Source organism: Pteropus vampyrus, unplaced genomic scaffold (assembly GCF_000151845.1).
Source record: "Pteropus vampyrus isolate Shadow unplaced genomic scaffold, Pvam_2.0 Scaffold1, whole genome shotgun sequence".
Taxonomy (NCBI): Eukaryota; Metazoa; Chordata; class Mammalia; order Chiroptera; family Pteropodidae; genus Pteropus; species Pteropus vampyrus.
In genome coordinates this window covers 15553654-15569370 of record NW_011888782.1, presented here as the reverse complement: position 1 = coordinate 15569370, position 15717 = coordinate 15553654, and the positions used below count along the sequence as shown (strand labels likewise).

Here is a 15717-nt window from a genome sequence, read left to right as displayed (position 1 = left end):
GAGCAAGTGAGCTTCATTTGCATTGCATACAGGAGACCTGACACCTGGCCTCTCCTTTTCAATTATCCTTCTTTACATAGAGTTGCCAGGAGGAATCTGATTTCACCTCCAGTCATTTTTCTATTACCTTTATTTAGGAAAATAAATAACCATCCCTTGTGCTGAGTATACAAGTTAAAATTTTAGAACCACTACCCAATTGGAAGAAAATGTTTGGTTTGCTGAGCCTATTTACATTTCTTACATTTCTTGTTTTTTTTTTTTTTTTTTTATAATGTCAGGTTTGAAACCAGCATGCACAGTAATGACTGTGCTAGAAATATACTAAAAACTTGCTTCATGTCCATGAAAATTAGTTCCTACAAATACATATGTATCTCTTTTCAATCCCCTACCCCCACCCTACCACCCCCAGCCCCAAGAAAATACCAGTAGCAATTAAGGCAGACAAATGACTAATTTGGGTGAAAGTAGTTTGACAGTCAAGGGTTTTTAAAAGCAAAAGTTGTTTTAAAAATATTCGCAATTAGCTCTAATTGGCAGCCTTTTTTCTTCTCATTGCATACTCTTATGAGGGCCTCAAGAGACCTCATAGCCATCTTGACCCTCCCACGTGGGGGCAGAGCTGGGAACAAGGCACAGATAGCTTGGTGGGCTTAATCTTACAGAATGATAATTCTGGAAGTGTTTTCCTTGTGCTTATTTGCACCAGAATTACCTGGAAAGAAGAGGTGCTTGTCCAAAATGGAGTCTTTTGGGCCTCACCTCAGACCAACTCTATCAGAATCCCCAGTTTTAGCCGTGGAATTTGGTATTTTAACAAAGAGGTGCTTTGTGGGTAAGCTATAAACAGTACTATTATGACAGAAGGTGTGGAATAAAAACAATAAATGTTTATATTTCTTGTGAATTTCCTATGTGCTATGTGTTGTTAAGTGCTTTCCAGATGTCGGCTCACTCCCGAGTAACCCTGTCATGTGGCTCCATCAATCATTTGTGAAATCTCTGTCCTAATATCTCATTTTCATTCTGTTTGAAACTCCAGTACTTTTATTTTTAAGCATCTTTTGCATAAGTCTACTTGAGGCCCCACGGTTATTTTAGATTTATCCTAAACTACTCATTATTTATGTATCCTCCTTAAAAATGCTTTTAGCTCTTTATTTTTTATTTTTGTTGACAGTTTTATCATCTACCCTGTCTCCCAAGTCAGAAAGTTGAGTCATCCTCAACTCCTTCTATCTCACCTCCACGTTTAATGCAAGTCTTGAACTTTCTAGAAAATGACCCCCTACTGCCTTACTAAGTTCAAGTTTATACAGAGCCTCAGAACTGGCCTGCCTTCAGTTCTTCTTGCCTAGTCTATCTTTAATGTGTCACCAGATTTGACTTCCTTAGAAACGAAGTTGATAATGTCATACCTCTGCTGAGTCAATATTCAACCTGTAAGCTCAAGTCTGAACACCTTGACTCGAAGACATTCCTTCACCCCAACCTCCTTCTCAGATCCCACCACTCCTTCACCCACCTCTGTTCTCGCCACCTGAAACTGCTGCTCACTTCAGCGAGCCTCTAGGCTTCTGGATTTACACGAGCCAATTCCTCTGGCTAATGACTTTTTTTCTTCATTTGGTAAACTCTGCCTCATTTTCTAAGCCCAGCTGAATGCCATCTCTTCTGAGAAGTCCAATTTCTCCAAGCAGAGGCTAAGTTACTTATGCTTTGGCTGCTCCAGCAGTTAATTCTCCCCTCTGAAACAGCATTTACCCAGTGTGTCCTAATAACCTTTTTATACATTTGTCTCCATCCCTCAGTTGAGAGCATTGCAGAGCAAAGACCACCGATTTGCCTGATCTGTCTTTGTAGCCTTAGAGCCTGCACGCAGCAGATACTAAGTGTTTCTCTAACGGATGGCAATTGCTCCCTGGCACTCAGCACACAATCACTATCACAGTTACTTTTTTTCCTAAGGCCCATTATGTTTGGCTCGAGCACTCACTTGCCAGGTTGGTTAGGCATTGTCTAGCAGGAGATTCTTAAGTTTTATAAGACCAAGTAATTGGTGGTGGGAGAGAGTCCTGCACACCAGCTAGTAAGGGTCATCACTGCCCTGGCAGACTAGCATCATTGTGGCTCAACTTCCAGTGGAATAGTCAGAAAGATAAGGCATAGGCATCTGTACCCATCTATAGAAGTGCCTACACTGCCAGCCCTTTTTGAAGCCTGCCTATCTCCATGGCCCAGAACCTGGGCCAGGACCTAGTTACTGCGACCATTTGAACCTCTGACATGCCTCCAGGCTTGGGGAGTCCCTGGCCCCATCTTTTTCTACCCTCAAAGGTCAAATTCTCTGTTCTCTTCATTTCTCCAAATATCCAGTTTAATTGTTTTGCAGACATAGGCCAGGCACTGCCAACCACATGCCTACACGCACCAGGAAGTGGGCTGCGTCAGGGGACAGAAGAAGAGGGCTAAGGATAGTAGCTGCTTTTCAGTTTCAGCTGATTAAGACAGTGAAAGAAGCCAGGCCACTGTGGCCAAAAGGTTCTGATTTTTCAAGAGATACTAGGAATGGGATTTTTATGAAAAGAAGTTTGATCTATGGCCATGCCACCCGGAACGTGCCCCATCTCATTTGATCTCGGAAGCTAAGCAGGGTCGGGCCTGGATAGTACTTGGATGGGAGACCACCTAGGAAGACCAGGTGCTATAGGTGTTAAAAAAAGAAAAGAAAAAAATCAGTGTGGAAGCCAAATAAAACCCGTTTGTAGGCCAAATTCTGCTGGTAGCTAGACAGTTTGTGTCCTCCGACCTAGGCCTTTCTGTCATAAGAATTTTAAGGTCGTTTCTGTGCTGGCCCACCCCTTCCCCAGCAGGTTCTCACCTGTCCTGGGAAACACAAAAGAACAGCTTACTCTCACTGGAGGATGGAGAGCCTAGTTCTGGCTGTTTTTTCTTTTTAGCAATGGTGAGAGTGCTGTCAAGTTTTCCATGGTGGGCTACAGGAGCAAACACATTAAAAAGAAAATCTGGTTAGTTTCTTAATAAGTTGGCTTGTAATGACTTGATTATTATGGCAGAGAGATTTAGGATAGCCCAAGATCATAGCATTCCTTCTATGAACTACTCTGTATTTTAACAATGACCTTTTGTTAAAGCTATCTGTGGGGAAGAACCAAATTTTCTAATCTGTCATAAATTAATTGTAAAATATGACAACAACAAATTACTAGAAAAATGAAATAAAAAGGCATACACAATGCAAGCCCCAATTATATTATATTAGATACAACAGACATAAAATTCGTCTGTCAAATTGCTACAAAGCAGGGGTTCTCAACCAGGAACATTTTGTCTCATGGGGACATCTATAAGTGTCTGGAGACATTTTTGGTTGTCAAAACTGAGAGGAGGATGCTCCCGGCATCTAGTGGGCTGCTAAACATCCTACAATGCACAGAACAGCCCCCACAACAGTCACCAGGTCCACGATGTTAGTAGTGCTGAGGTTGTTTCTATTATAGTTTCTAAGTGATTCCCTCATTTTCTGTCTTTATCTTTTTGTGGACCAGTTATGAGCACTTCTGAGACTAGCACTGATCTGCTGATCACATTCCAAGAGGTAACATTCCAGAAATATTTTCACCGCCTTTCTGATCAAACCCAAAGCACAAGCCAATGGCGGGTTTTCCAGAAAATTTAGCATATTATCCAGGGGTTCTAATAGCAGATGGGAGCCACACTACTTACAACATAGACATATATTTCTTTCAGTGTCATAAATAATCGTAATGTTAGTCCTGTAGTATACAAATATGAATGCCTGGGTATGTCTCTAAACAAAACAGAAGAAGAAATACAAATCCCCAGATCACATCATGTTATCTCACTGACATACACAGCACCCTTTTTTGTTCTTCCTGGCTAATGGTTTTTTTAATCAATCTAGCAGGATTTCCCAAATTAATAATTAGTTTCTCATCATTAATCAATAGTGCTTGTTAAAAATATAGATTTCAGGTTCCCACCAAAGACCTAGGAATTAGAGAAAAGGTGCCAGGAATCTGTAATTTTAGTTAAGTGCCCTACGTGAGTCTAATGATTAGAGAGTTCCGGAAAACGCTAAGAGATGAGATATCCTGTTAGACACTCTTCCACCATTTCCAGATCTAGTCACAACACGAGTCCTGTTGATGCATTCATTTAACAGTTCCTTATTCCTGGTTGGTGCCTGACATTCTGAGTTGTGGCTTCAACAGTGGAAAAGCAGACAGGGGCCCATGTACAGCTTTTGCACACTTCCCATTTACTGCCTACCGCATGTCCCTCCTCACAGTTCTTACTGTCTCTGCCCTGGTGGCAGCACTTGCCATCTCTCACCTAGATTATTATGGCTGGTCTCCTGGGTTCTGGTTTCACCATATGGCCACCCCTGCCTCCGGCCGTCTTCTGTATGCTACTGCCTCTTTCCATCTGGCCCCAGATTAAAACCCTTCTCTGCGTCTTCATTACGTATAGGAGAAAGTCTCGTTAAACATAGTCTATAGGTCTTTCAGGACCTGGGGCCTACTCCCTTCCCCTCCCTTATTGCTGGACACTACCAGCTCCCACTACCCATTCTAGGAAACACTGACCCAATTACCAATGATGGTTCAGATGCTAACACTTTGCCCATGTTGGTGCCTCTGCCTGAAAAACTAGTACTCTACCTCATTTCCTCAACCCCCTCAATATAATAAACTTGTATTCATTTTCCAAATATTTATACTCTCTAAGGATGTACTTTTCTGAAAGGTTTTGGTAAAAAACTCTTACTACAGATTGTGGAAAGTGCCTTTGCTAATCATTGTAATTCAGTGTAGAAATTAGGCACAAGCTTTGTGATTACAAAGAGCTACACTCTACACCGAAACTCCTCACCTCAGTGTTTGTGTAAGCTGAGCCTCTGTTTGTCCATCTGTAAAAAGGGAACAATAATAATTCTCATTCTTATGAGGATTATAAGAGGGAATGTATGAAAAGCATTTGGCACAGTGCCCAGTTTATAATACATGTTTAAAGATGATAGCATTAGTGAAAACTGTCACTTTTGGTTGGAAACATTTCTTAATCCTTCAAATAGAGTTAGCCATGCCCTCAACTATGGCTCCTCGATGCCCCATATCTTTCAAGGAACATAAAATATATAAGAAAGGCTAGCTGTCTCTAAGCTTGTCTCTCTCAACTGCATTAAGATATTCAGAAGGCAGAATTTTTCTTTAAATCCTTAGTAACTGGTAGGAGAGAAGTACCCAGTAATTGAAGAATACAATGCCTTTGTTTAGGAATAAATATGGAAATTGAGATAAGCCAGTAAGAGGCGAGCTCATAGAGCAGTTTCTTGTTTTCACTCTAAGAAATTTTGAATGACATTCTCTGGTTGGGACAAGGAGGTGAGGAAGCAGGAGAATTCCTTGTGCAGGTGTGGAACTTGACATGTCTGTGGTCCCAGCTGGTCCTGCTTGGTCTCACACAGAGAGAGAGATAATTTCCCAGCAGCTGACACTGATCACTGTTCTGTGCTAGAGAGGATACATTTATTATAATGCTAAAAAATAAGTAAATAAAAATAAACAAAACAAACAAAAAACAACTTCCAGAATGTATACTGTCAAGTATTTTTTAATAGAGTTACCAGAGGTTAACTCCTGACGTTCTTGTTTATACTTTTATTCCTAGATCTCAGTCCCTTATCTAGTGAAAATGGAGACAAAAGAATAGATGGGGAGGAGGTCTCAGAAACTATAAAATTTGTGGGGTTTTAACTTTAATATTTTTAATAATTCTAGTTGCAGGCATATTAGGAATAATCAGTTCTAATTTGTGAGAATAGGCGTGCACTGTCTTCACTGATGCGGACTTGACTAATGCTAGCCAGAGGAAATAATTCACCTGCTAAGTAATGATGCTAGGCTCCTTGCAAAAGTAAACCAGGATTTTTTTTTCAGCCTGTCGAAGGATCTGGATTACAAATGCAGTTAGTTCCTTCATGTAGTTGTCATAAATGTGCTTTGAAGTGGCATTAACTGATTGCTTCTATCATATCAACAGCCTAAGTTAAAAGCTCCTAAGGGAACTTAACTTTAAACATAAAGCTTGTTGGAGAAGTGACAAAAAAGCAGCACTCACTGATTAAATTTAAATTTACAATAGCAACATGGCTAACACCCAACATCCTGGGGTTTGCTGGAAGAAATAGTGTTGAAAAAATTTTAGTTTAAAATCCAAACAGATATTTCACCTTTCAAACTCACCATCTCCTTTTGCTCATTACCACCTAGCAATGAGGTGCCTACCCCGCTTTCCCTTCTGTAAACTTGGAATTATGCAGAGGCAAAAGTCTGAAATCTGACCAGGAAGAGGAATTCATTCGCTTGTAGAACTCTTAAATGTCAAGGCAGTACTGAATGAATAGGTAGGAGCAGATTCTGTTCACCTCAGATGCCCTGAAATAGGTTTCCTGAGCTGGTGGCCGGGAGCAGGCGTCATATTTAGCTTAGGGCTTCTCAGGCCAGATCAGACCCTGAGAGGTGGTTACTCCAAAAAGCTGGGAAGATCACAGGCCATGACTCACTGGCTTGCCCTGCCCAGTCTCTACCCTAGGGAGGCTGCAGGGGCTCTCCCTGCCTATTCCTCCTGCCCAGGCAAATTACCCACAGCCCTACGCACTGTCCCCGCCGCTTCCCAGAGAGGGCAGAGGGACCCTGGCCCCGGGTCAAGTCAGTGGCTTGCGGTCAGTCGCACAAGTATTAACAGAGTCAAGGTCTTCAGGAGGCTGACACTGGAGCCTCGAATGGCAAAGTGAAAGGACTGCGGAGCGCGTCTCGGTCCCTCCCTTTGTAGTGGCTCGCGCCCAGCGGCTGCCGGGTGCACCTGCGGATCCCCAAGGGGGGCATTGCCTCAGCAACCGCGGCTGCCGCCTAGACCGCAGGAGCCGCGCCCGGGGCAGCTCGGAGTTGGGAGCAGCGATGAGCAACGACCCGGACCGCGAGTGCCCGGTGGACGGTAACGACTCGCCTGGCGCGGCTGCGTCTTTAGTCTTTAACCGCTTCCCACGCGGGTTTTATTTAATCTCCCCGGCGCTGGTTGGCCGGGGGGACGAGGAGGAGGGCTGTTTCCCTGTAAGGCGGCTGGGGTGGGTGGTAAGTCCCCCTCTTTGTGGATATTTGCACTCCTTTCTGCACCTTTTAGAGTTATTTATTTCTATTTTTATTTTCTTTAGAATTAAACAAGTTAACAGATAAAGAGCAGAGAACCGCGCTTGGAACATAATGCGCACTATGCGGGTTTGTTAAGTAAAACGCATATTGGGGTTTCACTGCTTGGTGCGCTGATGCCTGTGTCCCTAGACACAGTGGGGATGCCTTCCCTGAAAGAAAGATGATTTTGCTAATACTTTGGGACATGCATCGCATCACGCCCCGCCCTCCTACCTCCACCCACTACTCTGTAAACAGACCTTAGAAGAGGCTACCTTGGTCTTACAGAGTGAGTGATGCCCTAATGTACTTCAGACTGAAGCTCGGGAGTGGGGGACCAGGACGTCAGTTGTTTAAAGAAGACATCGTGGCAGCAGAACCCCCCAAACTAACTTTTTAATTTGGGTGTCATTTGGTCCTATTATAAAACCATAATCACCAGCTTTTGTGAAGGAAGGGTGTCAGATTGCTTTGGACGTATGATGAAATACTCTGAACCCCTTTCCCATCCAAATTCAACTGAACATACACGTTTGGATGTTTGCCGAAGATTTCAAGCCAGACTCCTTACCCGTCTCCTGGTTAAGAATGAACCCCTGGTTAAGAATCCCTGCTTTGAAGGTCATCATTGCTCTTCAAGTATTTTCACTAACTAGTTAGTTGTTGACCTTTCAGAAGGAGTGTTCCTCCAGGAATAACTCCTCTTTGCATCAGTAACCCTTTTGGATTGTACCGAATACGTCTTAATGAAGCTGTGTTGAGTTGAGACTCTCTGGGGGCTTTGGGAGCAACAGGTGTGCGTCAGGTACACTGGCTTAGCTTCCCTGTGGATCAGTCATTTTTAGAGCAGGGAATTTGCACAGGAGTTGGCAAGGCAAGAACTACTGTGCTGCAAGAAACACTTTGTTTCTTCCTTTTAGTGTCCCAAGGAATGTTCCCACCACAATTGCCCTGGATCCTCTTTAAAATTATATATATATATATATATATAAAGTTGCATTATTATTGTTTTCATTATATAGCATAAAATTCTGGCACTAAGTTCCTAATAATATGTCAGGCTTCTTTATCTGAGGCAGGGATAGGCAGTATAATTGTATCTTACTACTTTAGTCCTGCACTGTTTTGTTTGTTTGCTTTGTTTTTAACCTTAATTTCTGTTTTAAAGCCACACACTCTATCAGAACTCCGACAGACACTTAAAAAAAAAAGGTATCTATTTTTCCTAAATTAAGCATGTGACCTTGTAACCAGGCATGTCTGTAGCTTGTGGGGAATTCAGTAGTTGCCATATATGAAGAGTGAAGTGTGAATTTAATCTTAAAACTATATTCTGGAGGATACCAGAAGGCTTGGGATGCTGTTATTCTTGAGCAGATGATGAGGCAATAATATATCTAACAATACCAAATTGTGTCAAATGTTTGCTATGACATCTTAAAAGAATACAGGTTATATATCTCTCAGACTTAGTAAATTTCAAGGTATAGATAACAAGATCATGCAAAGTGACATTTGATGTAATGTTAAATGATAAGCCTGCATTAAACAAACTTGTAGAATCTCTGTTACACGTTATATATTATGTAGTAACATCATAGGGGATCCTGTTGCAGATAAAGAATGCTTATTCTAGTCTTCATGCTTTGATACAGTTTGCGATCTTGCCATAGTACATACAAGAGTTTAGGCAATTAATTACATCAGATTCAAATTTTAATTCCACTAAAGTGAAGAATTCTTTGGCTTCTGCTAATATTTTCCCCTAAGGTTTGAAATAATTACATAAACCTTCTACATCATTTAGCCTGCAAAGTCATTGTTATTTTATTCAGCTTTGATTCTTGTTGAATCACTACTAAAATGAAAGCAATTTACAAGTTTTAATGGAAGGGAGCAGATTTTTTGTTGTTGTTGAAAAGCTTACACTTATATATTGTCAAAAGTCTTGTATATTGTAATAAAATTAAAACCATGACATCCAGGAACAAAATTTCTGGGTAATTTCTTGGTCTTTTTACCTATCCATTTTCTTTCTCTCTGTAACTGTTTCACTTTTTATATACTCCTTTTTATCATCATTTAAATGAAATCCACTGCAGGCAAATTTATCACTCAGTGGATTGTCCCTCATTTAGGATAGAATTGCTAATATTTATTAAACACTTACTATCTGTTATGTTGAGTTACAAGCACTATGTTATCTGACCCTCCCTAATCACTAATCACTAACAAGTCAATGGAAGGGGAAATATTATTGTCTGCTTTATTTATTTTTTAAGAAGCCGGAGGCTCTGAGCATTCAATCCAGATGCATTAACTCCAGAGCCCACAGCCCTTACACCTAACTCTTGGCCCATGCTGCCTCCTACTGGGCCATAAATAATATTGAATGTCCACAAGCGACCTGGAGCAGCATCATTTGCGGGTCTATGCAGGAACCACAGGAAGAATGCTGGAGAGGACCTGGAATGTGGCTCTAAGCTTAATGAAATGACAGCAGCATCCTTCCCCTTTCCTTTTGGGTCAGAAAGATGGAAAGAAAGTCTGTCAGTGTTTAAGAGGTTCATACTAATGGCAGGTCTCAGGCTCACACTGCCTTTTCTTCAGCATAAGAACCTGGGCTTTGCCCTGTGGCAGGAACCCTCCGGTTGCTAAGAATGAAAAACAGCATGTCCTATGGGACACCCTCTCTAACAACCCTTCTCCTGGAGCAGGTTTACTAGTGGTCACATTTTTCTTAGGCCAGGGCAGATGGATTCATTTTAGAAGGCTGTGCCCTGGGAGCAGGCAGACACAGTGGACCATACCTGGTCTCTGTGGGCAACTGATGGAACAGAGGAAAGAGAAGAATGCATAGCAAATATTCTGGCCTACAACTTGTTCTGATTGTGTATCTCTGGATACATAATTTATCCTCTATGAGTCTCAGTTTCTTTATCTGTAAAGTAAGAATAAAAACACCCATTGTTTTGGATTATTGTGAGGATTAGGTATAATATACAGCATAATAATATACTGTCTGACAGTATATTACTTACCATATTCTGCAAATTGGATGTAGAAGTCAATGAGGTAATTGAAACACCTAATTTGTAAGTGTGTCTAATTGTTTTGTGTATGTACTTGAGGTGCTTTCAAGATGACTGCTGTCGAATATTCTTTGTTTGCAGAATTAGCTCCAGGAACAACAACAACAACAACAACAACAACAACAAAATATATAATTCACTGTTCTTTAAGAATAGATGTGTGAATGAGTAACCTTTAACCTTATATATACTTATATTCTTGGCGGAAATTATAATGCTTCTGCACCATCCCTGGGGGCAGTATCTCGATCACGTTTTTTTTTCTAATTTCTCATTGCTTCTGTTTTCTGACTGAGCAATGGGATCCTCGGCCTCTTTTCCTAGGATCTGCCAGCAGCATCACCTTTCCCTTCTGTGTAGGGTACTCCTTTTCAGTCTTCAAGGAAATCCCTACCTTGTTTTTGAGATTTAACCTCACAGGCACTCTGATAACCTCACCAAGTGTCCCTGAGACCCCATCCCTTCCCTGTTATGCAGCCCTGCTATGCCTCTTCTCTAGAAGTCCTAATCTCTTGATTTGAAGATGGTGCCCCTATATTATCCCACTGTGGTAGAATGGATACGAAAAAGGGAAAATACCGGAAAGAAAATAATATCTTGAAAATAGAATCCCTCCGCATTGTTTGCGCCTGACACTCATGGATTCTGGCACAGTCCTTTTCTCTCCACTTCCTTTGTTTTGTGTTCATTCAGCTTCCTTTTGGATTATGAGGGATTGATTATATAGAACACTGTACCCTTGGAACTACCACCAGATAAAGAAATATAATTTTTCTGTAATCCTAGAGGCACATGCCCTCCTAGGGGCACATGTCGTCTGTGCCTCATTCCCATTGTAGCTCCTTCCCTCCCCTGTAAGTAACCATCCCCCTGACTTTGACAGTAATTACTTTCTTGCATTTTTTATGGTTTAATCATCCAAGTATGCATTACTAGATGTCACAATTTAGTATTACCCATTTGAAAAATTGTGATAGGTCTTAATTTATAGATTTAGCCTCCTGGTTGTTGTTGTCGTCATCGTTGTTGTCGTTGTTGTTATTATTAATTTATCTGTTGAAGAATCTGGACTATTTGACTTATAGAATTCTCCACAAACTGAATTTTGCTGCTTTCATGCTCACGGTTCAACATTTTTTTGAAGATTGCCTTTTATTGAACTCCAGTTTATAACAGCCCTTCTTTCTTCTTGGCCCTCTTGTTATGCTCCGTTTCTTGGTCTAATCTTTAAATTCTGGAAACACACATGCAGTCATTTGGTCTATTAAGCTTTGTATTATTGGGCAGTAAAGCATTTTATTGAGCTTCTTGTATTCCTGTCCTTAATTCTTGACTTAACTTCATTAAGCATTCTAATGAGTTGGTTGAAAATTGATGCTCTCATTTACCAGTTAGTTCAGATATTAGTAATTTGGGAGCATTATGGGAAGTATTGCAAACTTTTAATATTTTAAGCCTTTTAAAATCTTTTTTCAAAATGTTTTATATTTTGTTCTATTTTATTTTTGATCTCTTAATTAATTTTTATTGATTATGTCTTCTCTACCCTTAGTAGTAAGAAAATGTCAGAGTGCATTAAATGTTTAGAAATATGGTTTAGTTTGAAAAATATAAATGCTAGGTTACTTAAATTATAGTAGATTGCAGATAGTTTGTACAGTAAGAGTCCATTTTATTGAAAAATAAGAATTCATTTACACTTATGGAACTAGAACTAAAAGAATGTACACTTGGGGATTAAAGGTAGTTGTGTATGATGGGTGGATAATGGATTTTGTTTTAGGTTCTTCTTGTCTGTATTTTCTGTAGTGAGTCTGCATTGCTCTGACAATAAAAAAATTAATTTGGTAGGGGAGAGGATTGGGGATGGGTTTGGTTTGGTGTAAATGTTTTTCTCATTCATTTTAGGCCAGACTTTGCAGCTGTATTCATCTGGTTTGGTTTTTATCATCTTACTTAGGCATTAATGTCATATCTATTATTCAAACAAATGCTTACATTGGAATGTAAATGTGCTCTTACTAACTCCCTATTGCTGAATACTCAGATTATTTTGACATTTTTTTTTTATTACAAATGAGAGACAAAAATAATTGGCTAAAATTAATTAAAACTATAGAAGCAAAAAAAATTTAGGAAGAATTCTATAATTCTAGAAGACTATTAAAAATGTTTTAAGGCATAATGTAGAGTTGAAAATGTGGACAGGATTTACCCATCCTTGGAAATCCGATGAGTAGAAATATTTTTTTGACAAATGTTCATCTTGACCAATTCACACTTGGTCAAATTGCTGTTGGACAAACAGTAAGTTGCTGTCAGGGCAGTGAGGAGAAAGGAAAAGGTCTGAGCTGTGCTCCTTATAGACCAAGGCTCGATTTCTGACTCTGTAAGCCTTGAGGCCCCTTTCTGAGCATCAGTTCATTCCCCAGTACAATGGAAGTGATAAAAGATAACACTGCTTACCTCATGGGGTTTTATGAGAACATATGTAAAATATCTGGCACCTTGAAGATAAGTATTTCCTACCTTACTCTCTCAATAAATATTTATCACATTGAATTATATAGATAAATAGACATGAAACTCTACGGGAAGAATGTTTTAAAATAAGATTTTGTTTAAATAAATCCTGCAAACCAAAAAACAAATATATTGTAACATGAGGAAAGGAGATCTTAGACTTCTGTCTAGCCTAATAGAGTAAGTGAAACTCTTTTGCTGAAAACTGAAACAGCACAAATAGAGAATATGATAGAAAAATATAGCATGGAAGGTAGATAGATTTTTTTCCTGTTACTGATTCAATTATGATGCTTGACTTCAACATCTCCCTGAGTCAGTCCAGGAACAGAGCCTATCTCTGGTGGGTTTAGGGAGCTAACGTTGGTCCTGTTTTTGTTGCCATCACTGCTTTAAGGGTCATCCCTTCAACAGGCACTGCAGATTGGCACATGGCGTGAATCACAGAGACCCTCAATGTGGGTCTTCACCTGATACTCATTTTATGAAAAATGCATCACAAAATTCTCATGCAAAGGAATTCTCACAGAGCAGGCATTCCCCTGCCCCAGCTGAACTTTGTCCCGAGTGCTCAGATGTGATTTAAATACTTAACTTTGTCTTATCTGTGGTTTTGTGACTGGGGCCCTTAAGCTGGTGATGGGGCCCAACAAGTGTTGGTCCTCAGACATAAAAGAATACCCTGGAATATATCTTTGGTGTTCCCTTCCTGTTCCTTAATGGCGGTAGAATGGCAAAATTTGATAGACTAAGATACAGGAACGCTAGAGTTCAGTGAGCAAATAGGATATTTAAAATTTAAAGAGTCAGACCAATGGAATACAAGATGTTTATTTCATAAATGACCATCTCACTGCTAATCTCTTTAAAAGCGAAACACTTAAAATTTGTATTAAGAAACTTTGAAGATTTATAATAGCATAAAAGTACTTACACATAAACCTAACCAAGAAGGTGAGACTCATACATTGAAAACTACAAATATTACTGAATAAAAAAGAAAACGAAACACACAAATAAATAGAAAGACATCTCACGTACATCGATTGAAAGACAATATAGTTTTAAGACATCAATACTACCCCAAGCGAGCTACAGATTCAACACAATCTCTGTCAAAATTCCAAGAGCATTTTATGCCAAAAAAAAAAAATTATCCTAAATTTCATTTGGTATCTCAAGTGACCCCAAATAGTCAAAACAATTTTGAAAAAGAACAAAGTTGGAGGATTAACACTTTCTTATTTCAAAACATATTACAAAGCTACGGTGATCAAAATAGTATGGTACTGATATAAAGACAAATAGAACACTGAAATAGGACAGAAAGCCAAAAGATAAACCCTCATATATGTGGTAAAATGATCTTCAACAAGAGTGACGAGGACACTCAGTGGGAAAAGGGTAGTCTTTAACAAATGGTATTGAGAAACCTGGATATTCTCATGCAAAAGAATGAAGTTGGACGTTTATTTTACACAATATACAAAAAATTAATTCAAAATGGATTAAAGATCTAAATTTAAGACTCAGAACTACAAAATTCGTAGAAGCAAACATACGAGAAATCTTCATGACATTTGATTTGGCAAGGATTTCTTGGATATGACACAAAAAGCATATGTGACAAAAACAAAAATAGACAAATGAGAATATATCAAACCTAAAACTTTTTTGCATCAAGGACACAATCAACAGAGTGAAAAGGCAACCTATGAAATGGGAGAAAATATTTGCAAGTCATATATAAGGAACTCCTACAACTTGAATGCAAAAAATCAAATAACTCAATTAAAAATGTGCAAAAGACTTAACAGCTATTTCTTCAAGATGATATACAAATGACCTATAAGTATATGAAAAGATGCTTACTATCACCAATCATAGAGATGAAAATCAGAACTACAATGAGATATCGCCTCACACCCATTTAGATGGCTACTATAAAAAACAAAACAAAACAGAAAATAACAAGCGTTAAGGATGACATAGAGAAATTGGAACTCTTTTACACTGTTGATGAGATTCTAAAATGATGCAACTGCTATGAAAAACATAATAGAGTTTCCTCAAAAAATAAATAAATGAATAAAACTACCATATAATTTAGTACACCCACTTCCGGATAAATATCTAAAAGAACTGAAAACAGGGCCTCGTGTTCATAGCAGCACTATTCATGATAGCCAAGAGGTGAAAGCAACCCAAATGTCCATCAATGGATGAGTGGATAAACATGATGGAATATTATTTAGCCTTCAAAAAGATGGAAATTCCATCACATGCTACAACATGGATGAAACTTGAGGACATGATGCTAAGTAAACTGAGCCAATCACAAAAAGACAAGTATTATATGATTCCACTTATATAAGGTACTAGAGTGGTCAAATTCATAAGAAACAGAAACTAGAATGGTGGTTACCAGGTTCTGGAGGAATAGGGGAGAGTAGGGGAGGTATTTAATGGGTATAGAGTTTCAGTATTGCAAGGTTGAAAGGTTCTGGAGGTCTGTTTCACAACAATGTGAACATATGTAGTGAGCAAACTCTAAACCTAAAAATTGTTAATAGTGTCAATGAAACTTTATGTAAACACATACGTGATTAATTACAGTTCATACTCATAATTTAAAGACACTGATAATATTCTATTGTTCAAGAGATAACACATATAAATGGGTAGCTGGTAAGGTCTAGTTTAAAGCAAAATTATAGCTTTCTGCTCATTGTTCTCTATCCCTTGTGGAGAAGATAATGCCCGCACCTTCTCTCCTTATTGTTCTGTTTCCAGTTTCCATCAGCAGCGCCGCTACAAGGTTCATAGCAGACCTTACAGGATGCTGAGCAACTGGGCTTCACTTT

The 15717-nt window shown here is 39.3% G+C and overlaps 1 protein-coding gene and 1 pseudogene across 1 annotated transcript in view; both read left to right on the top strand.

Annotated features, from left to right (window-relative positions):
- Positions 1-2597: 2597 nt before the first annotated feature.
- Positions 2598-2716, top strand: LOC111737146 (annotated as a pseudogene).
- Positions 2717-6686: 3970 nt separating this feature from the next.
- GADL1 (glutamate decarboxylase like 1) overlaps positions 6687-15717 on the top strand; it is a 175546-nt gene continuing 166515 nt past the window's right edge. Inside the window, exon 1 of the mRNA XM_011360816.2 lies at positions 6687-7044. Within this exon, the coding sequence (XP_011359118.1) occupies positions 7008-7044 (37 nt within the window). The 5' untranslated portion in view covers positions 6687-7007. The remainder of the gene's footprint in view (positions 7045-15717) is intronic.